At 44.0% G+C, this 21,032-nt stretch overlaps 1 protein-coding gene across 7 annotated transcripts; it reads left to right on the forward strand.

Moving 5' to 3' along the window:
* Positions 1–11,037: 11,037 nt before the first annotated feature.
* LOC138843267 (intelectin-2) lies at positions 11,038–19,149 on the forward strand. Of its 7 annotated transcripts, none has more exons than XR_016237073.1 (8): positions 11,402–11,567; positions 11,741–11,897; positions 11,995–12,058; positions 13,572–13,670; positions 13,836–13,894; positions 14,564–14,722; positions 15,101–15,221; positions 18,888–19,149. XR_016237073.1 is itself a non-coding variant. In XM_089336939.1 (8 exons), the coding sequence occupies exons 5-8, from the start codon at positions 14,036–14,038 to the stop codon at positions 18,956–18,958; spliced, it is 570 nt and encodes a 189-aa protein (XP_089193065.1). In that variant the 5' UTR covers positions 11,402–11,567; positions 11,741–11,897; positions 11,995–12,058; positions 13,572–13,670; positions 13,836–14,035; the 3' UTR covers positions 18,959–19,149. The 7 variants fall into 7 exon arrangements, 4 of the variants coding, with proteins under 4 accessions (XP_089193068.1, XP_089193065.1, XP_089193067.1 ...); XM_089336939.1 differs by having other exon boundaries at positions 13,836–14,254; XM_089336941.1 differs by having other exon boundaries at positions 11,407–11,567; positions 11,741–11,881; positions 13,836–14,254.
* Positions 19,150–21,032: the final 1,883 nt, after the last annotated feature.

Below are 21,032 nucleotides of genomic sequence, written 5' to 3' on the forward strand. Positions count from 1 at the left end.
CAGTATGTTATATTCTATAGAAAAACTATTTGGGTTGGTTTAACAAATAACTGTCCATAAAAATAGTTCAACACTGCCTAAAGTAACTCAGGCTGAAATTTGATGTGTTACCTTATTTAAAAATGTTGTCTTAATTTGGAGATTTTTTAACAGGTTATTTCAAAATGTAAATCAAGAAAATTGGCAAATGGAAAACATCACAAGTATAGAAATGTGTGCTTGGTAAGAAAGGTTAAGAAGGAAAGTGTTCTTGGTAAGGAAGGTTAAAAAGGAATGAGTTTTTTTGAATAAAGAAAGGACATGGTTTGAAAGAATGACTTCATCCTGATGGCTAGTTTATTCTAGACTGGGATGGAAATGATGGAATGTTTTAAGTAAGTTGAAGAGGGTGTGTGGAAGTCACAGAAAGTTATGAAAGAAAGAAATCTTGGATACAAAAGTTATTAATCTATTTCCCTATGACATAGAATTAGAATCTGATTCTCTGTTAAAGCAATAAGTTAAAGTAATTTATTATGTTCTCTTGATGTCTATGTTAAATTCTGATTGTTTAAAAACAGTTGAGTTTTTTATTAAGAGTTAGGGTCATTTAAATATATGCTTATTCTAAAACATTTGAATAATCACCTTGTAACAATGATCAAATTTGGTCCTTATTATGTTATGACGTTAAGGGATCATATTTCAACCAGACACTTTAAGCTTTCTTGGCATCCTTGACCGAAAAAAATCAAAATTCCAAACAAGTTGGACTCTGAAATTTCCAGTAAATTTGGACTTTGATTTTTCCAGTTTGGGCCCAACTGGAAAAATCAAAGGATATATGTCTCTCATCTTGTAGAGATACCAACTAATCAGGCTATTTGGATTATGTTAGAAGTACTGTGAAGATGTGAAATGGTGCTAAATTTTAAGTTTTTATAATATAAAATGCTACTGACAGAACTTACTGAAAGTTAAAAAGTCTAATGATCTTGTATTACTACACATGATGGTTACCTTAATGAGAAAGCCCTAAAGGCCTAAAAGGGTTAAATTATTTGTAAATTCTACAGGTGCTTTTAAAAATACTGTGAAGTAAGCAAATGCCTCTTGTTGGTTAATGAATTTATCATTTTAAATATGGCTATTTAAAGTCTTTTGTCATCCACAGTTTTGTATAGGTTCTGATAGACTTTTTCCAGCCACATCTATTGTATTCAGTACTTTGGGATGGCTCTGTAAACAGATGAAGCCAATAATGTATTACAGGTACCAACTGAGAGAAAGTATGGTATGACATTACTAAGAGCAGAAAGTAATTCAAATCAATTGGTAATTTACAAAAAGGAGTTAAAATTTTAAAAAAGCTATTACTGAAACTGCTTTATTGTTCTATCTTGTATGTTATGTTATATGGGTATACATATTGTATGTATACATGGGAAAATTTATTAAGAGTTTTATTTTAATTGGCCTATAGATAAAAGATTGCTCATCGATTTAAACTGCTAAAATTAATCAAAGATATATTTTGATTCATGTGACCTGAATCTCTTTATCAGATGTTTTAAATCTGTTGGCAGAAAGAAACTAAAAATGTTTTATATTCTTGTGCTTGAATTTGCTGGTTAAACAAGCTACACCATGTTAGATATTTAAGAGATGTTTCTAAATACGTGTATTCTTAAAATTTATAGAAAGCATTGGACCTCCTGGTAAATGTTTTCCTAAATTGTTATCTAATGGTTGAAATCACTTGCTAAGTTTTCATTTGATATTGCTATTGTCAGTAAGCAATCTGGCACTTGCTCCCTCATTTTTCTATTCTAAGCCCAACTTGTTCTTTCATTTCTCTGTCCTCTTTGAGGTAGGAAACTAATTCTATTCCGAAGGACTCTCCAAGATGCAACATTTAATCTTCAAATCTTATAAAAGGGGTAGCTAACATTTTCTGTAATAGTATAGCCAAAATGAAAGCTTAAATTATAATTTCACAGCTAGACGTACTTCACCATTGGCACAGTAAACAGGCAAAACCTCCCTTTCAGACCAAACAAAGGGAGAGAAAGTTTTAAAGTGAGGACATGGATTTCCTCATGGGCATTGTCTACATCAGAAAAAACCACTAGCAGGACATGCCTGTGACTATAGACTTCTGGTTTAGGCCACCAAAGATTAGAGATAAGACTTGAGCACCCCATTGACTTGCATCCTTTGGTCTTCTTTAACAAAAAACAGGAGGAAAAGAAAGCTAGGCATCAGAAGAAATGTAAATATAGGTGGCAGGCCTATTAAAGGCAACTCTGTACAGTGATCTGCCATCAAGGAGACCCAACAGGCCAGTCCACTGCATTGGTTTTCGATGTGAAAATCTAGGGGTTCAGCAGAAGTCAGCTTATGAAGAGCCCTGGCATCTCTGCCAGCCAAGAGTTGGATCACTGGAAATGGAACTGCCCTGGAGTCAAAGGATGCCCAGGTCAGAGCCACAGATCTTGCTGGCTCCAAGCTGAAAAGCTCTTCACTTGGCCCAGCTTCCAAGGTGACCACTGCTGCTGGGGGGACGGCCAAGTAGGGTCAGTAACATTGCAGGCAGAACTGTAAATTTCCTATTAGAGTTGCCACCTGCCTTTACCTGGCCAGTTCTCCTCCCAAGCCAGCTAGATAATGGAAGTCAACAGAATCCCTTCCCCAAAGAGGGTCACACCTCCTTTAGGATGTACCCCATGTGAAGAGATAGATAGATCTGGGCCTCATAACTGGCAAGGTCTTAATGCCCACCAGATTGTTATCAGGCCCCTTCTGTCTGTTTCTATTTGGCTGAGATAGCACCTTTCTTAGGTCCTTTAGTAATAACTCTGTCCTTTGTTCTAGACCATGTCTAGCCCATTTGGGGCCTCATTCCTTTGTAATCATAGCCTCTACTCTAACTTCAATGGCTCTACTCCCAAGCTGTATGTATTGATGGTCCTCTCCCCCACTTAATGTTGTATTATTGTTCAGGATTTTCTCCATGGACAAACCCCTCTACTTGCAAAAATTGAGGGGCCTTTCTCCCGGTCTTGGTTTGGATCAGCTTTTTTTCTTTTTAAAGATTTTATTTATTTATTTGAGAGGTAGAGTTACAGACAGTGAGAGTGAGAAACAGAGAGAAAGGGCCTCCCTCCGTTGGTTCACTCCCCCAATGGCCACATCGGCCAGAGCTGCACTGATCCGAAGCCAAGAGCCAGGTGCTTCTTCCCGGTCTCCCATGTGGGTGCAGGGGCCCAAGGACTTGGGCCATCTTCCACTCATTTCCCAGGCCACAGCAGAGAGCTGGATTGGAAGAGGAGCAGCTGGGATTAGAACCGGCACCCATATGGGATGCTGGCACTGCAGGCGGAGGATCAACCTACTGCACCACGGCGCTGGCCCCTGGGATCAGCTTTAAACCACGTCCATCAAACAGTCCTCACAAGGGTCCAGAGACTCCCTCCCCCCCCACCTCATTTTCTCTACTCATGAAATCCTCTCATTACCTGGTTAATGATCATTGGTTGCTATTTTTCACCCTTTTATACTACTGTGTCTGCTTAAGTGTTTACAGGAGGTGATAATGGAAGAAACCAAGGCCTTCAGCAACCAGGTGGTCAACCAAATGCTGCTACAGGGATATACTTGGCTCCCCACCCAGGAGACAGCAGCTTGAGACATAGCCCCATGCCAGCAGAGTGTACCTTGTCACAGGGATGTAACAAGGTACTCTACCTTGTCCCTCTACCCCTCCTCAACTTTTGGGACTAATGTAATCCCATACAACTCCTACTTTATAAAAAACAAAAGGGGAGAATGTTAGTAAATGGTGCAGTCTTATCTATGGAACGATCTACACCCTGACACCATCCTAGGCCATAGCCCCTGCCACCATTGCTGGAAGCCAGGTAGCCACATGGCCCAACCACTGGTGTTAGTCCCACCTTCATCCTAATGGGATTAACTGCTCCTACTTCCCTGCCCGTCCCCCACCCACAGCGAAGTTTTAAAAGGATCTGCTCCTGAACACATGGCTCTCTCTCTCACACTCCCCCCACCCCATCTCCTGATCTCTGTCTCTCTCTCTCTTCCTCTCCATCTCCTGACCTCTGTCTCTGTCTCTGTTTCTCTTACAGTCTCCTCTCTCTTTTCCTTCTTTGCCCCTTCCCTCCAGTCTGTTGGGTTTCCCCGAATAAACTCTTTCCCTTAAAAAAAAAAAAAAGATGCATGTTCTGTACCATAGTACCTGCTTTGACTACTGACTCCAGTTTCCTGCCAGCACAGAGCATCGTAGGCAGCAATGCTGGCTCAAGTAATTGAGCTCCTGCTGCCCATGTGAGAGTCTTAGATTGAGTTTCCAACTCCCAGTTTTGGCCTGGCACAGTCCTGGCTGTTGTGGGTATTTGAGGGAGTGGATCAGCAAAGGGGAGCTGTCTCTATCTTTCTGCCTCTCAAAAAAATGTCCAAGGATAAGAAAGAATTTCTGGGTTGAGTATTTATGCTAGTGATATAAGATTCTGGTTAAGGCATAGCATTCCGCCCATCAGTGCCTGAGTTTGCTACCTAGCTGAAACTCATGACTCTAACCTCCTGCTAATATACGCTCTGAGAGACTGTAATGATGCTGCAAGTAGTTGGGTCCCTGTTGTCTATATTGTTGGGCCTGGTTTCAGGATTGAAGTAGCATTAGAGCTCTATCTCTTAAGTAAGTTAAAATAATGGAGATTCTCAATCAGGTAAAGGTTATTTACAAAAATTTACAGCAACTTCCTACTTAACTGTGTAGCAGTGTAATGGGGAGGTTGATGCCCATTTTCTTCTCCGCTATTTAACGTGATACAGGTGGGAATAGCAGTGTAGTAATACATGAGAAAGAACTAAAAGCTGTGACAATTGGTAAGAAAAGTTAACAGGTACTATTTTTCAGATAATGTAATTGTTATGTAGAATCCCATATAATCCACAATGATCATTATGAACAAAAGAAAGGAACATTTTTGCCAGATACGAAGTCAACATGTATCTTTCCATATAAATAATTAGAATTAGCAATTGAAGTAAATTCATAAAGACAGCACATGCAATAGCATCAAAGTGTGTTGCCTTAAGGCAGTGGTGATGGCTCTAGTGACTGGGTTCCTGGCACCCAGGTGGTAAACCTGGCTTGAGTACCAGGCTCCTAGCTTGAGCCTGTCCCAGCCCTAGGTGGTTGGGACATTTGGAGAGTAAACCAAGGACTGGGAGTTCTCAAAATTTGTCCATATCCCAGCATCTCTCCATGTCTCAAATGAATAAGTTAAAAAAAAAACTTATACAAGAAAAATCTCTACAGAAAGTTGTAAGATATTATGAAAGTGGAATGAAAATTCAAACAAATGGGGCCAGCGCTGTGGTGCAGTGGGTTAATGCCCTGGCCTGAAGCACCGGCATCCCATATGGGCACCGGTTCGAGACCTGGCTGCTCCACTTCTGATCTAGCTCTCTGCTATGGCCTGGGAAAGCAGTAGAAGATGGCCAAAGTCCTTGGGCCCCTGTACCTACATGGGAGACCTGGAAGAAGATCCTGGCTCCTGGCTTAGTATTGGCTCAGCTCCGGCCATTGTGGCCAGTTGGGGAGTGAACCATCAGATGGAAGACACCTCTCTCTCTCTCTCTCTCTCTCTCTCTCTCTACCTCTCCTCTCTCTGTGTAACTCTGACTTTCAATAAATAAATAAATCTTTAAAAACAAAATGAAAAAAAATTCAAAGAAATTATAGAGATAACATTCAGTATTATAAAGACATTAATTCAATATAATTCACATAAAGCCTGCAGGGTGTGTGTGTGTGTGTGTGTGTGTGTGCCTGTGTGTGTAAAATCTAAATGACAAAAAAAAATTTATGTAGGGGAAAGCACTAAGAATAAACGAGAGTTCTTCAGAAGAATAAGGAAGGAGGCCGTGTGTTCCTGGGTAGTCACACATTTTATTACATGGAGTTTGTCTTTCTGCAACTCATTAAACAGTCAATATTTTATATCCTTTTCTGTTTGTGTGTTAGTTTTTACAGTAAAACTTCATTTACTTACTGTTCTAAAACAAGGAAGTATAGCCAAGACACCTGGAGGAGGTGGTGGGGGAGAGATTTTTCTTCACACTGTTCTCTCTCAGGGCACAATTTTTGACTCAGATACATTTTGAGTTATTTTGACAGGGGTTGACTCTTGTGAGACATTTAAACCCACAAGAAGCAACTCTATCCAAAGCCATTTGGGGAGTGAACCAGAGGATGGAAGACTTTTCCATCTCTTCCTCTTTTAGCTGTGCTTCTCAAATATCAAATGAATAAAAAATCTTTTTCTAAAAAGTTTTAAAAACTTTTCAAAATTTATTTGAGAGGTAGAGTTACAGAGAAGGAGAGACTGAGAGAAAGGTCTTCTTCCTCTGGTTCACTCCCCAAATGACTGCAATGCCTCGAGCTGAGCAGATCCGAAGCTAGGAGACAGGAGCTTCTTCTGGGTCTCTCAAATGAGTTTAGGGGTCCAAACACTTGGGCCATCTTCCTCTGCTTCCCCAGGCCATAGCAGAGAGGTGGATTGGAAGAGGAGCAGCAGGTACACGAACCAGTGCCCATATGGGATGCTGGTTCCTCAGGAGGAGGCTTAGCCCACTATGCCACAGCACCAGATCCAATAAATAAATCTTAAAAAAAAAAAAAAAACTCAGCACACAGGACAGAAAACTACATGACAAGTATTTTAGAAAAAATATACTAGAGACGGAATTTAGTTAGGAATGATGAGAATCATTTACTTTTAAAAATATTTGCCTTTTTTTATAGTGACAGAGATGGGGAAGAGAAAGAGAGATCTTATATCTTTTTTTTTTAAAGATTCTTTATTATTTTGAAAGAGTGCAGAGAGGGTGAGGCAGAGGCACAGAGAGAGATTGAGATCTTCTGTCCACTGGTTCACTCCCCAAATGGCCACAAAAGCCAGGGCTGAACCAGGCTGAAGCCAGGAGCCTGGAGCTTCACCAATATCGCCTACGTGGTTGTAGGGCCCAGGGACTTGGGCCATCTTCTGCTGCTTTCCTAGGCAATTGGCAGGGAGCTGGATGGGACGTGGAGCAGCTGGGACTTGAATCAGTGCCTGTATGAAATGCTGGTGCTGCAGGTACTGGCTTCCCCCGCTATGCAACAGCGCTGGCTCCGTCAGTTGTTTCACTCCCCAAATGGCAGCAATAACCTTGCTTGTGTCAGGCCAATGCCAGTGGACAGCAACCCCATGAGGATCTCCCCCATGGGTATCAGGGACCCTAGTACTTGGCTATCCTCTGGTGTCTTGCCAGGCATATTAACGGTCAGCTGGACAGAAGCAGAGTGGCAGGCATTCAATGGATGTGAGAGTCCCAAATGGCAGCTGAAACTGTTGCTCCAACCCTGGTCCCTATCTCTGTAATGTGGCCAGGGAAGGGCCTTGATGTCAGATGCTTCAGTATCAATCCTAGCTGAGATGCTGAGTTTGAGGCCATTGGGATTGTGTCATCCCCCTGGCCAGAGACTGCATCACGAGTGAGCATGTGCTGTGGTCTGAGTGGTGTCCACCCAAAATTGTTATGCTGAAGTCCTAATACCCAGCCCTCAGATTGTGACTTTTTTTTTTTAGAAAAAGATTTATTTATTTACTTGTATGGCAGAGTTACAGAGAGTCAGAGGCAGAGAGAGGGAGAGAGAGTCTTCCATACTCTGGTTACTCCCCAAATGGCCACAACATCCAGATCTGAGCTGTTCCAAAGCCAGGAATTAGGAGTTTCTTCTGGGTCCCCATGCGAGTACAGGGGCCCAAGCACTTGGGCAATCTTTCAATGCTTTCCCAGGCCATAGCAGAGAGCTGGATCAGAAGTTGAGCAACAACTTTACCTGCTATGCCACAATGCCGGCCCCTGTGACAGTTTTTTAAGCAGGGTCTTTAAAGATGTGACTTTGTGAGAAGGAGGTTGTTAGGTGGGCTCTAACACAGTATGACTGGTGACTTTATAAGAGGAGGAAATACAGACACATATAGGAAACCAGGGAAGAATCCACAATGACCACACCAGCTCCTAGGTTGTGGCCCCCTCAAGCTGAGGCTGGAGCCTGTGAAGAGCACAGAGCTGGCCACGTGTCACTCTTGGGCTTGCAGCTGCCAGAACTGAGGCCAAGACAATTTGCAGTGTTTTGGCCACAGGTGTGGTATTCTGTTATGGTAGCCATCCTGACCCAGTGAGCATGAGACCCATCTCTGGGCAGCCTTCCAAGAGGAAAAATGGACTGAGGTTCTGAGGTTCTGGGGAAGGTGGGCCACTTCCTAAAATAGATCCAAAAGGAGTGGTTGTTTGGCTAGTAGTTAATATGTTACTGGGAAATTCATGCCTCCCACTTTGGAGTGCCTGTCTTAGGGTTTTGGCTCGGCTCCCAATCCCAGGTTCTGGGTAATGTGTACCCAGGAGGGACAGGTGATGCTGCAATCAGTTGTGTCCTTATCACTCACCCTTAGTTCCTGGCTCCTGCATCAGCCTGGCTCAGCTCCAGCTTTTGTAGGCCTCTGAATTGTGAACTAGCAAACTGGAAATTTCTGATGATCTGTTCTCTACTAATAAAGTAAACAAAGAAAGAGAGGAATAGACCCAGAAGAAGCAGCGACCTCCCCCCTCTCTGTGTCTTGTAGGTGATGTCTGGCACACCCCTCTGTGTCTTGGCCACAGACACAGGCTTAAGTCAGAGAAGAGAGAACTTAGGAGCCAAGTGTGGGTGATCCTGTGCCTGGCTGGAAGACTGCCTGCCTAGCCTAAGCAGGAAGTCAAGAGGGTGTGGCACACCATGCCTCCCTGGAAAAACCCTAGTTGTGGACTCAGCACACTGAGACCCACATATGACCTGACTGCTGGCAGGTGGCAGTGGCCCAGACACATTTCTTCCACTCCTCCTTCCTGTTGAGGGGCCTTGTAACTGCTAGCTAGGTAAACAGCTCCCAGATGTGGCCTAAACCCATAAGACCGCCTGGAAGGCTACGTGGGCTACGTGACCTTCAAGCTGATTGGAGAAGCATAGTGGCACCACTATTGGCTTTATCCTATACAATTAGTGTTGCTACCCTGAACTTGCTACTCCCTTTTGCCTGCTCTATAAAAGCTTGTGCCTAACTGCTAATGAATGGACATGTTAACTGAAACTTTCCCCGGTGCTTTTTGGCAAAGAACACCATTGCCCCACCATCCTGACAGGAAGAGCCCACAGCCAAGGGCCTTGAAGTTGTCGATCCAGGAGTACCTGTGTCACACACGCCCAAGCCTGGCTGCTCCCTCATGTCCTGTTTCATGAGGTGATGTTTGTAGTTTTTATTGTGCCCACCTGATGATGGGCTTGCTCATATTCCCAGTGGAAAGCTTCATCATAGATGTAGACCCGAACTGGGAGGACGAGTCAGCCAATGGGACACAGTCACTGTCAGATGATGATGGTTCAAAGAGGGTGACCTCCCTACCAAAGATTGTCATTTTCCCTAGATTCTTAGATGCTGTCAATTGCAAATTAGTCTATGATTCATGTGTCTCTGAGGATGAGATGCTAATGATGCTGAAGATGTAAAAATCCAAAGCATTTCAGAAACCAATGAGAAAAGTATATAAGAAGTGTTAGGTAGGAAATCAGGAATTAGCCTATGGGTGTATGAGAAGGGCCTGAAGACCAGCACCTACTGTGGAAGCTCCTGAAGTCCAGCATTTTGCACTTCAAAGTCTGGCTCAGACCCTGATCACCTTCCAGGTGTTCCCAGCCCTTCCTCCAAGGAAAGCTCCCAGGGAAATTCTCTCCTCAGGACCAAATGGGTTACCTGACCTGATAACATGGGGAAACGAAACCTTCTCAGACACCCTAAGGGAAGCCCCTCTACTCTGCCTTGTCCAGCAAATCTTGGGAGGAATGTGCTAATTTTTACCCAACAAATCCTTCTGCTAGGACTCCCCATCCTTTTTTCCTGGAGGAGAGGGGGAGGTGGGTAAACAGACTCCCTTAGAAACCTAGGGAGTCCAAACAAAGACTGCTCAGCTCTCTGCTGAGCACCCTACCTGGCCTGCCAGTGTATTCTCCCCATTCAACCATGGAAACTCACTCTCCTTCAGTCCAAGTTACTGGGCCCTCTCTCCCTATCTCTTCCATTCTGACAGATGCCTTATCCCCAATAAAACCTTATCACTTTGCTCTCTGTCTCACACCTGAATTCTTTCTTGCATGAAGACAAGAACCCCATGGCTTCCATGGTCTTTTCTCCAGTGACAGAACTATAAATGTTCTACTGAGCTTTTCTTCTTCATGCTTTTTTTCAATCAACATGTCTGAGAGTTTTGTGTAAAGCAGTACTTTGAACGTATAAACCCAGAAAATATTGGCTTCAAAGAAATGATTGGTGATGTTTTTCTGAAGATTGCATATCACCAAGGTCATAGTAAACTTATATTAGGCATGTGGTATTACTGAGGAGGAACTGGTCAATTCTATTATAGCTGAACAGGGCTCTTGAGAACTGAAGAATGACATCAAGACAGGAACGATACAGGAGGGGTGAGTCATCCCAGGGAATTTGTGCTGATTTATTAGAAAATGCATTTGTAGTACCGTTTCACCTGTTTGTGGAAATAAAAAGTCTGTGGAGCAGTGCATTGATTCAAGCTGAATGTTTATGTTGATTCTGAACTGACCCTTTTCTGGTTTATGTTAAAATTTCCTTTTTCTGTGAAGAGGGTACATGGTCAATTTTAAAAAGTTTTTATTTTAAGGAAAGACACAAACAAAAAAACAAATAATACCGACTTTGTGTGGTTTACTCACCTACTTGCGTTTTCTTTTGGAGAAGGCGATGGTCTATGAGTTTCCGAGATTTTGGATGCGTGCCTGTATATAACCTTTAAAATTGTTGAAATTACACAAATTAACACTGCATAAAGGACCCTCCTTTAGACAACTAGGACTGTCCCTCCACTGGGTGAGGTGAGGTGGACACCTGGGTGTGGGGCTCCACTGGGCTTTCACCATAAAGGGCTCAGCTTCTCACTCCGCACCAGGAACCTCTGCAGAGAGAGCTCCCTGTCTCCACTTAGCTGCTGTGCAGGCTTGGAGGGGAGGACAGTGTGATCCATGCTGGAGAAGGTGCAGCTGGGACAGTGTAAGGACAAATTTTTAGGATGGAGAGGCTTGTATCTAGGTTCGGCTCTGGTAAACAAGTAACTTGTCTGCCGGATGACCTTCTCCTGCTCCTTGGGAGCCTGGCCAGTTCCTGGGGAGGATAAAGGAATGTTTTTGATAAACAGGTGGGCATGATTCGTCTTGGCTCTCTGGCCAAGATCCGAGACAGGATGCACTGCTTGCCTAAAATCTTGGCAATGAGCCACCTTTGTCTTGGGGGCTTTAAGAGGGAGCCAGAGCAAGCCTCTGCTGCTGCTGTTTCATCCTGGGGGAACACGCAGTCAAACTGAACGTTGAATGTGCTGGTGATGATTACTGATGATATTTGGGTTTCAGTATGGATCCTTTTCCAGTGCTGTGTGAAGATTGCCTAGTGGTAAATTCCCGGGTTGAGTCCCCTACTCTTAGGGACTCCCCCTCCCTCCCTGTTCTTTCTTTCTCTCTCTCTCTCTCTCTCTCTCTCTCTCTCTCTCCTACTTCTTAAAATTTGCTACTTAAATAAACTGCTTGTTTCTTAATATTACAAGGCTTGATGCGTATTTCTTGCAGATCAAACTGAAAGTAATTAAGTCTGTGCACAGCAGACAGCTGAAAAAACAATTTGCTGTCACAGACAGAAACAAGCTCTGTTAGTACAAGAGCCCCGTCTTCAACTCAGGGAGGCTGCCGTGGTGCTGGTCCCAGGGATGTGTGAGTTTAACCAAAGGCAAGGGATCCTAGAGTCTTTATAAGAGTGTCCAATGGAGCACAGACTTACAGACCCAATATGTCAAGGCTGTGACCTTCATCTTCCTTCTCTTTAGGTTGCCATGACCCAGCGGGGCTTCCTGCTGCTCCTCCTTGTGGCCACAGGATGGCAAAGTGCAGGTGAGTCCTCACACTGGGAGCAGCAGGTTCCCAGCTCAGCTTTGGAGCTTAACAGCAGAACGAGGCTGGATCCAGGCTAGAGAGGGTGTTTCTTTTTTTTTTTTTTTAACTTTTATTTAATAAATATAAATTTCCAAAGTACAACTTTTGAATTATAGAGGCTTTCCCCCTCATAACCTCCTTCCCATCTGCAACCATCCCATCTCCCACTCCCTCTCCCATCCCATTCTTCATCAAAATTCATTTTCAATTATCTTTATATACAGAAGGTCAACTTAGTATATACTAAGTAAAGATTTCAACAGACTGCATTCACAGATCGACAAGTATGTGGGCTGATTGCTCATTTCTGGAGACTCGGGGTACAGAGCCATAGCTGGGAGGGTGTTTCCCGTGGCACTGGCTGGGGCCAGGTTCTGTGCCTCTGTGTGATCCTGTGGAGGCTCCAGTGAAACTGTCTGTCCTGTGCTATTCCTCATTCTGTGGTCTTGACCTTGAGTTTCCATGGGAAGGGCATAGTCAGCTTTATGCTCAGAAATGTTGTCTTGATGATTTTCCTAAAAAATCAGAGTGATGTCATCTTAACATCTGTATTTTATTTCTTGTTTCCTTTTTTTTTCCATGAAAAAATGTTTTTAGATATCTTTTTCATTAATCTTCACAAAGCTCTGTTTGGTAGCTTATTTGAGGAACAAGGATGATGAGGCTTCATTATGTGAAGTTAAATCTAAGGATACAGTGGTGAGGGTTGGGTCCCTTGCACTTGAACACCCCTGCCCTTGCAGATCATAGTTGTTCCCATTCCTACAGACATTTAGAGCAGTTTACAGAGCTGGAGTTACATACAATGGTCTTCATTCTGTGCCTCTGTTAGTCTCCTGGCCACTGTCTCCCTCTTCCCTACATCACACCTCAGGTTCAGCCATGTTAAGCTATTTAATTTTTTGAGTAGGTTGAATTATGATTTCTTTTTTTTACATGGTCTTGGATATGGTGTTCCCCCTGTCTTTAATTCACTTCCCTTTCATCCTACAGAGAAATCTTGTATATTTCCTAAGAACACACTTGGGGGTCGCCTGGACTCAGAATCCTCTTGGGTCTCACACATCCCATCCTGACGACTCCTGCCTCCATTCTGGCCTATCCCCTCTCATATCACACACTTTGGTTTGCTGGCATGTCTAGCTCTTTTCATTTATTCTTCTCCATATAATTTTGTTGAGTATCCATTCGTCCCTGGGGAGGCAATTCGTGGGGATGTTGAGTGTGTTGGAATGCCCAGTGTCTAGGGCAAGGAGGGTCACAGTTGGTGTAAAGTGGAGGGGTTGTGCATGCAGCCTGCTGAGTGCAGGGTCAGCAGAGCTTTATGGAGCTGATCTGGGTCTCCCAGGGCTGTGGATCGCGGGCAGCTGGGCACTGCAGTAGGGGTACAATGGTTTTGGGATCTGGGACAAAAGGACACTGGGTTTTTTGTCAAAGCAGGAATGAGATTCGAACTCTTCTTGTTCTGTAGCTGTGGCCTATACAGATCCCTCGGAATGGAACTGTTCGTATTCTCCAAATCTGCCCAGAAGCTGCAAGGAAATCAAACAGGAGTGCCCTAAATCACGCGGTGAGTGCTGAGACATCTAGGCAAAACCAGGCAGTGTGGTCAGGGTCTGTCCTCTGAGAGTGTAGTTTCCTTTAGAAGTTTTGAAAAACTTGTGGCAAAATATACATATAAATATATAAGTTCTATAATAAATATATTTATAAATATTCTTTTTGCACATTGTAGGTCTGCCCTAGGCACAGGGCCAAGAACTCTTGAACCTGGGGTGCTTGCAGCAGCCTTAGGCACGTGTGGTAAAGGATGCAGGGTCGGGGAGACATTACGCTGTGTTCCTGGTTCCCAGGGCCTTTCTGGGTTATGATGAGCCCCACCAAGAGCTTGCATATCTGGTCCTCTCTACAGCCTGTATTTCCTCTGTACTGAGAATGGGGTCATCTACTAGACCTCTGCGATATGGCCTCAGGGGGTGGTGGCTGGACTCTGGTGGCCAGTGTGCACGAGACCTCATGGCTTGGGAGTGCATGTTGGGTGATAGATGGTCCAGTCAGCAGGGCAGCGGAGCAGATTACCCCGAGGGGGAAGGCAACTGGGCCAATTACAACACCTTTGGGTCTGTGGAGGCAGCCACAAGTGATGACTACAAGGTAGGTACCATGCCTCTTTCCCACCACTTGGGCAAGGTGAGGAGTTGAGTTTGCAGGGCCACATGCAGGCAGGAGGGAGAGCTCTCGGGTAGGGACATGGAGTAGGGTTGGAGAAGAAGGCTTAGATGTCTACATGATCGACTGGAGTAGTGGTGGGGAGTCATTGTTTGCTGAACGTGGGGTTGTCTGAGGCTGCTGTCCATGTCCCACCTGAGCCCCGAGCCACCAGCTCAACCAGGGCTGCCCATGGGGGTCTTCTGCCAGATGGGACCTCCTGGGCTGGTTGTCTCAGTATGTGCTGCTCCCCAGAACCCCGGCTACTACGACATCCAGGCCCAGGACCTGGAAATCTGGCACGTGCCCAACAAGACGCCCCTGCAGCACTGGAGGAACAGCTCCCTGCTGAGGTACCGCACCAACACTGGCTTCTTCCAGCATCTGGGACACAATCTGTTTGGCCTCTACCAGGTACACAGGGCTCTGGATGTGGGCACTTTGGTGAACAGGGAGCATGTGTTAGGGGTGGTGCAAGTCAGCTCTGTTGGTCCCACATAACCTCTGAGCACCTGTGCTTGCCTGTTTCTCCTGCTTGTGGTTCACTGTGAATCCATGTCCTGCCTCTCCCAGAAGTCTGAGCAAAGGAAGGGCGGAGAACTGTGGAGTCTGGGGAGAGAGGCAGGGACTAGGAGCTTGGGACTATTGGAGAGACATAGCTCTGGGGAGAAAGGAATCAGAGTTATTGAAAGTGGTTTCTGAATTATGAATTGGCTTGTAGGAATACCTACCTTGTCACAGTTTGGCAGCTGCTCCACTCTCCTCACTCAACTCCTCTTTTACACTTTGCAGAAATACCCAGTGAAGTACAGCTCGGGGAAGTGTTGGACTGACAACGGCCCAGCGATTCCTGTGCTCTATGACTTTGGTGATGCTGAGAAAACTGCATCTTATTACTCACCTCTGGGTTGGAGTGAGTGCCACCATTAACCTTTTGGTGCCTTCACGGGAAATTATCACTGACAGTTCATTATTGCTGGTATTCACTGAGCACTTACAACATGCCTGACTGTTCTCTAGGAACTCAACATGGTCTTCTGTCATTTATTTATCATGAGACAATGATGACATGATAATCCCATTTCTGAGAAAATTAGTACAGAAGAGATCCAATATGCTTGACTAGGGTATAGCTTCACTAACGTAAGTTGCTTAAGTTGCTCCTGATATGATCAAAAGTGGGAATTTACCTCTTGTAAGAGTTAAGGAAAGGCACAAGATACTGTTCCCAGGAAAGAAAAACTGGCAATGTGATGAGAGAAAGTAATTTCTGTACTGAAGAATAAGCTATTAATGATCATAAGACAAACTTTTTTTTAAAGACTTATTTATTTGTTTAAAAGTCATAGTTACACACAGAGAGAAGGAGAGGCAGAGAGAGAAAGATCTTCCATCTGCTGGTTTACTCCCTAGATGGCTGCAATAGCTGGAGCTGTGCTGATGCGAAGCCAGGAGCCTGGAGCTTACTGCAGGTCTCCTAGTGTGGGTGCAGGGGCCCAAGGACTTGGGCCGTCTTCTACTGCTTTCTTAGGCCATAGCAGAACCGAGTGGAGCAGCTGGGACTTGAATTGGCACCCATATGTGATGCTAGCACTGCAGGTGGTGGTTTTACTTGCTATGGCAAAATGCCGGCTCCACAACAAATATTTTAGCATAGTAATATTGCAAGTGTTAAATCTCAGTTGGGCAAAGTCATTTGGGTTATGTTTTTCTGTGTGGATGAGGGGAGTGATGATGATGAGGATCCATATCTGGCGATTGGAGAAGTGTGAAGAGAAGCAGGTGGTGACACCTGATCATGGCTGATCCTTGCTGGATCTTGTAAGGTCTTCTTGGTGATCTCCCTGTTGAGTCTCATTTCTCCTCCAAGTCCTAGACAGAGGAGCATCCCTGTGTAAAGTCCCAGGGTTAGTTCTGTCTTTCTACACAGAGGGAATTTCCCACAGGGGCTAGTTCAGGATTCAGCTGCACCTGTCACTGGCCACAGACAGAGGTGCTGGGTTGGACTGTAGGCTGGACTCTGGCCTTAAGGAATCACTTATCAGGTCAAGCTGTTTCTAGCCCCTTCTTTTTAATATTTCACTTTCTTTTCCTTTTCTTTTTCAGTTGAATTTGTTGCCAGATTTGTCCAGTTCAGGGTGTTTAAGAATGAGGGAGCAGCCAATGCACTGTGTGCTGGAATGAGAGTTAGTGGCTGTAACACTGAATTCGTGAGTTTTCTTGGAGACCAGTTCCATGTGGGTGTGTGTATAGGTGCATATGTTTATGTGTGCTTGTATAGATGTATGTGTGTGCATGTGTATAGGTCTATGTGTGTGTGTATAGGATTGTTTGTATGTGTGTATAGGTGTCTCTTTGTGAATGTATCTTGTTATACCTGTGTGTATCTTTACTCTCTTGCTCTCATATACTTTACTATCATAATTCTGTCGTATGAACAGAACTTACTTTAATGGGGTTCACCAAGATGTATGGATGAATAACATGTTCAGAATCATTGGTGTGTGAGAAATCCTGTTGTGTTGAGTGAGCAGCAAGGTGTTGTGTAATTTTGTAGCATGAGGTAGAGCCAGGGGCTGATGATGGAAATACTTACAGGAACCAGAACATGGAGGGACTTTGTCTAATGTTAACGATTTGGAATATATATTTTGGAAGATGGAAATCATTGGAGAATTTTAAAGAGGACTGTCCTGATCAACTTTGTTGTTACTAAGATGATGCCAGTGTGTGTGTATGTGTGTAGAAGATGTGGATTCAAGGGGAGAAAATTAGTGGCAAGGACAGTTTGAATTAGGTGCAAATATTATTGTAGAAGAGGGTGGATCCGAGTCATGTCTTTTATAAATTTTTAAAGAATTTATTCACTTTTTAAAGTTAGAGTTACAAAGAGAGAGGGAGGGAGGGAGGAAGGGAAGAGAAAGAGAGAGGGAGGGAGAGAGCTAAGAGTGAGAGAAAGAGAGCGAGAGCAAGAGAGAGAGAGAAAGAGAGAGAGAGAGAGAGAGATGTCTTCCATCTGCTGGTTCACTCCCCAAATGGCTGCAAAGGCCGGGGTTTGGCCAGGCTGAAACCAGGAGCTAGGAGATTTTTCTGGGTTTCCCACGTCAGTGTAGGAACCCAAGCACTTGGACCATTTTCTGCTCATTTCCCAGGTGCATTGCAGGGAGCTGGATTAGAAGTGGGGCAACTTGTCTCAACCAGTGCCCATTTAGGATGCCTGCATTGTAGGCATCAGCTTTACCTACTATGCCACAATGTTGGCCCAGTCAGTGTGTTCTTGATAAGGTTGGATGAGCATGGATGGATTCCAGAGACACACAGATGATAGACTGAACATGTTTTGATTATCAGGTGATTTTGTGGGCAAAGGAAATGAAGACATTAGGTGTTTGTTTTGGTGTTTTCAGTTACTAAAGATAGGGTGCAGAACTTTTCAAGGTAAGTGGACAGAGTCTTTTTTTTTTCTCAGTGGAGATGAAATACCTGTGAGATATCTGAGTAGACACACCTTTGAGTTGATTGTATATGGAGGTCTCAAGTGTAAGCAATATCTGGACAGGAATGAGAGATTTGGGACTTAGTGCTGTTGGATGATGCTTTAAAGTTATGAGACGTTGAGCCAGCATAACAGGAAACTGAAGTGTATACTGAGCCTTAAGTGTTTAGGACATGTGCAGATGAATGCTCGGTGGGTCTGAGAATAAATGCTTTGAAGGATAGATAGAAGGGCCAGTGTTTTGATGCAATGGGCTAAGCTGCTGCTTGGGACAACTGCATCCCATATTTGAGTGCCTTGTTTGAGTTTGACTACTGTGCTTGGTATCCTGTTTCCTTTTTTTTTTTTTTTAAAGGATTTATTTTTTTAAAGGATTTTATTTGTTTGAAAGGTAGAGTTACAGACGGTGAGAGGGAGAGACAGAGAGAAAGGTCTTCCATCCACTGGTTCACTCCCCAAATGGCCACAATGGCTCAGCTGAACCAATCTGAAGCCAGGAGCCTGGAGCTTCTTCCAGGTCTCCCACATGAGTGCAGGAGCTCAAGGACTTGGGCCATTTTCTGCTTTCCCAGGCCATAGCAGAGAGCTGGAGCAGATGCGAAGCAGCTGGTACTAGAACCAGCGCCCACATGGGATGCTGGTGCCACAGGTGGAGGATTAACTTACTGGGCCATAGCACTGGACCATGTACCCTGCTCCCTTAAATGCTGTTGGGAGGCAGCAGATGTTGGCTCAAGTACTTGAGTCCCTGCCAGTCAAGTGGAGTTCCTACCTCCTGATTTCTGCACAACCCAGCTGCACTTATTATAGTCATTTTTGGATTGAATTTGCCAGTGTAAGATCTATCTCTGTTACTCTTTCTTCCTAATAAATAAAGACATTTTGTCTCTTAAAAAAAAGAAAAGTACAAAAGAATTAAGAAGGTCAGTACTGTTGAATCCTGTGGAGGACAGGGTTTTGGGGGAGGGAGTGGTCAAAATCTCATAGTTTCTGGCCAAGGACTCCAGAGAACTTGGCCATTAATCACCCACTGGTGTCAGCAGTGAATCTCAGACTTCTTGTATCCCTTCTTTGTGTTCCCAGCACTGCATTGGTGGAGGAGGATTCTTCCCGGAGGGCAATCCCAGGCAGTGTGGGGATTTCTCCGCCTTTGACTGGAGTGGATATGGAACTCATCAGGGTTATAGCAGCAGCAGGGAGATCACCGAGGCAACTATGCTGATGTTCTACAGATGAGAGCTCTGTGGTGTGGGACCAGGAAGCCATCTCCAAATCCCAGACTGTCAGAGACAGAGGAACTGGAATTGTAATAAGGAGGGGGAAGAATAAAGTACATCAATTTGCAGCTCTACGTGTCTTTGATTCTTTCTATAAGTCAGCTAACAACCTGGGAGATATATAAAAGAGCACGTAGTTGTTCTAGTGAGTTCCAACACGAATATTCTGTGCTTGGAACACAAGTAACCCCTCTTTCTAGGAAGTCCTGAATGAGGCACAGGGGCAAGTATTTCAAGTTAATTTCTCCCTAATGTATTTTCTTTTTCCCAAAGAAACTTTTTATTTAAGGAATACCAGCTTCATGCATTTCATAAGTACAACTTAGGAATATAGTGATTCCCTAATGTATTCTTAGTGACTGAGTAAAGTCTTCAATACAAAATACCTTATAAAAGAACACTGATTAGATTTGGCAGAAACACAGGAAACAGAGGGCATAATTACCCACTGCATTTTTTTTCTGTTTTTTTTTTTAAATTTTATTTAATGAACATAAATTTCCAAAGTACAGCTTATGGATTACAATAGCTCCGCCCCCCATAACTTCCCTCCCACCCACAACGCTCCCCTCTCCCGTGCCCTCTCCCCTTCCACTCACATCAAGATTAATTTTCAATTATCTTTATATACAGAAGATCAATTTAGCATCTATTAAGTGAAGATTTCCACAGTTTGCACCCACACAGAAACATAAAGTGTAAAATACTATTTGAGCACTAGTTATAGCATTAATTAAACACCTAAGAGTAATTGTGTATTAATTACAGAGTTCAACCAATAGTTTTAAGTAGAACATAAAAATATACTAAAAGGGTAAAGTATTAAGTTCTTTTTTTGTTTGTTTGTTATATAGTTTTTTTTATTTAATAAATGTGAATTTACAAAGTGCAACTTTTGTGTTGTTGTGGCTCCCCCCCCCCCACCTCCCTCCCTCCCGTGGCCCACCCCTCCCCCACTCCCTCTCCCATCCGGCCCTTCACTGATTTTCATTTTCAATTACCTTCATATACTGAAGATCAACTTAGTATACACTAAGCAAGGATTTCAACAGGCTGCACTCACACAACCACACAAGGTATAGGGTATTATTCGACTAGTAGTGTTGTTTTTAAGTTTCATAGTAAAATACATTAAGGACAGAGATCCTATGTGGGGAGCATGTACCCAGTGACTCCCGTTGTTGATTTAACAATTGGCACTCTTATTTATGACGTCAGCAACCACCTGAGACTCTTGCTAGTCTAGGCTATGGAAGCCCCTTTAGTTCACCAACTCTGAACTTGTTTAGTCAAGGCTGTATCACAGTGGAGGTTCCTTCCTCCCTTTGGAGAAAGGCGCCTCCCTCCTTGATGGCCTGTTCCTTCTGCTGGGGTCTTGTTCACCAGGATCTTTCATTTAGTTTTTTTTTTTTTTTTTTGCCATGGTGTCATGGCTTTCCATGCCTGTGAGACTCTCATGGACCTTTTAGCCAGATCCGAATGTCCCAAGGGTTGATTCTGAGGCAGGAGTGCTGCCATTCTATGAGTCTGCTGTGTGTCCTGTTTCCCCCGCAGGATCATTCTCTCCCTTTTAATTCTATCCTTCATTATTTGCTTACACTGGCCTTATTTGTGAAATCTCATTGACACATACCCTATCTTTTTGATCGGTTGTGTATTTATACTTATCACTTTACCAAGTGCGCTGGCATTGGTACCTGCCTCCTTGGTAAGATTGGGTTGAAATCCCCTGGCACATTTCTAGTTCCACCATTGGAGGTAAGTCCGAGTGAGCATGTGCCAACCTATATATCTCCTCCCTCTCTTATTCTGCTACCTTGGCAGTCAGGACAGTCTTCCCAGGGATGGATGTGGTTGGGACATCTGGAATCTCATCTTGTCCCCAAAGGGACAAATACCATATGTTCTCCCTGATCGGTGACAACTAACCAACCACAACAAAGGAAACCTG

Source organism: Oryctolagus cuniculus, chromosome 7, assembly GCF_051225735.1.
Source record: "Oryctolagus cuniculus isolate XC-2025 breed Fujian yellow rabbit chromosome 7, ASM5122573v1, whole genome shotgun sequence".
In the NCBI taxonomy this organism is placed as follows: Eukaryota; Metazoa; Chordata; class Mammalia; order Lagomorpha; family Leporidae; genus Oryctolagus; species Oryctolagus cuniculus.

Coding starts and splice junctions, on each gene's coding strand:
- LOC138843267 (XM_089336942.1), top strand. CDS start 14,036: ATGGGGTCATCTACTAGACCTCTGCGATATGGCCTCAGGGGGTGGTGG. Junction 14,255..14,563: donor CCACAAGTGATGACTACAAG/GTAGGTACCATG, acceptor GCTGCTCCCCAG/AACCCCGGCTACTACGACAT. Junction 15,222..18,887: donor TTACTCACCTCTGGGTTGGA/GTGAGTGCCACC, acceptor TTGTGTTCCCAG/CACTGCATTGGTGGAGGAGG.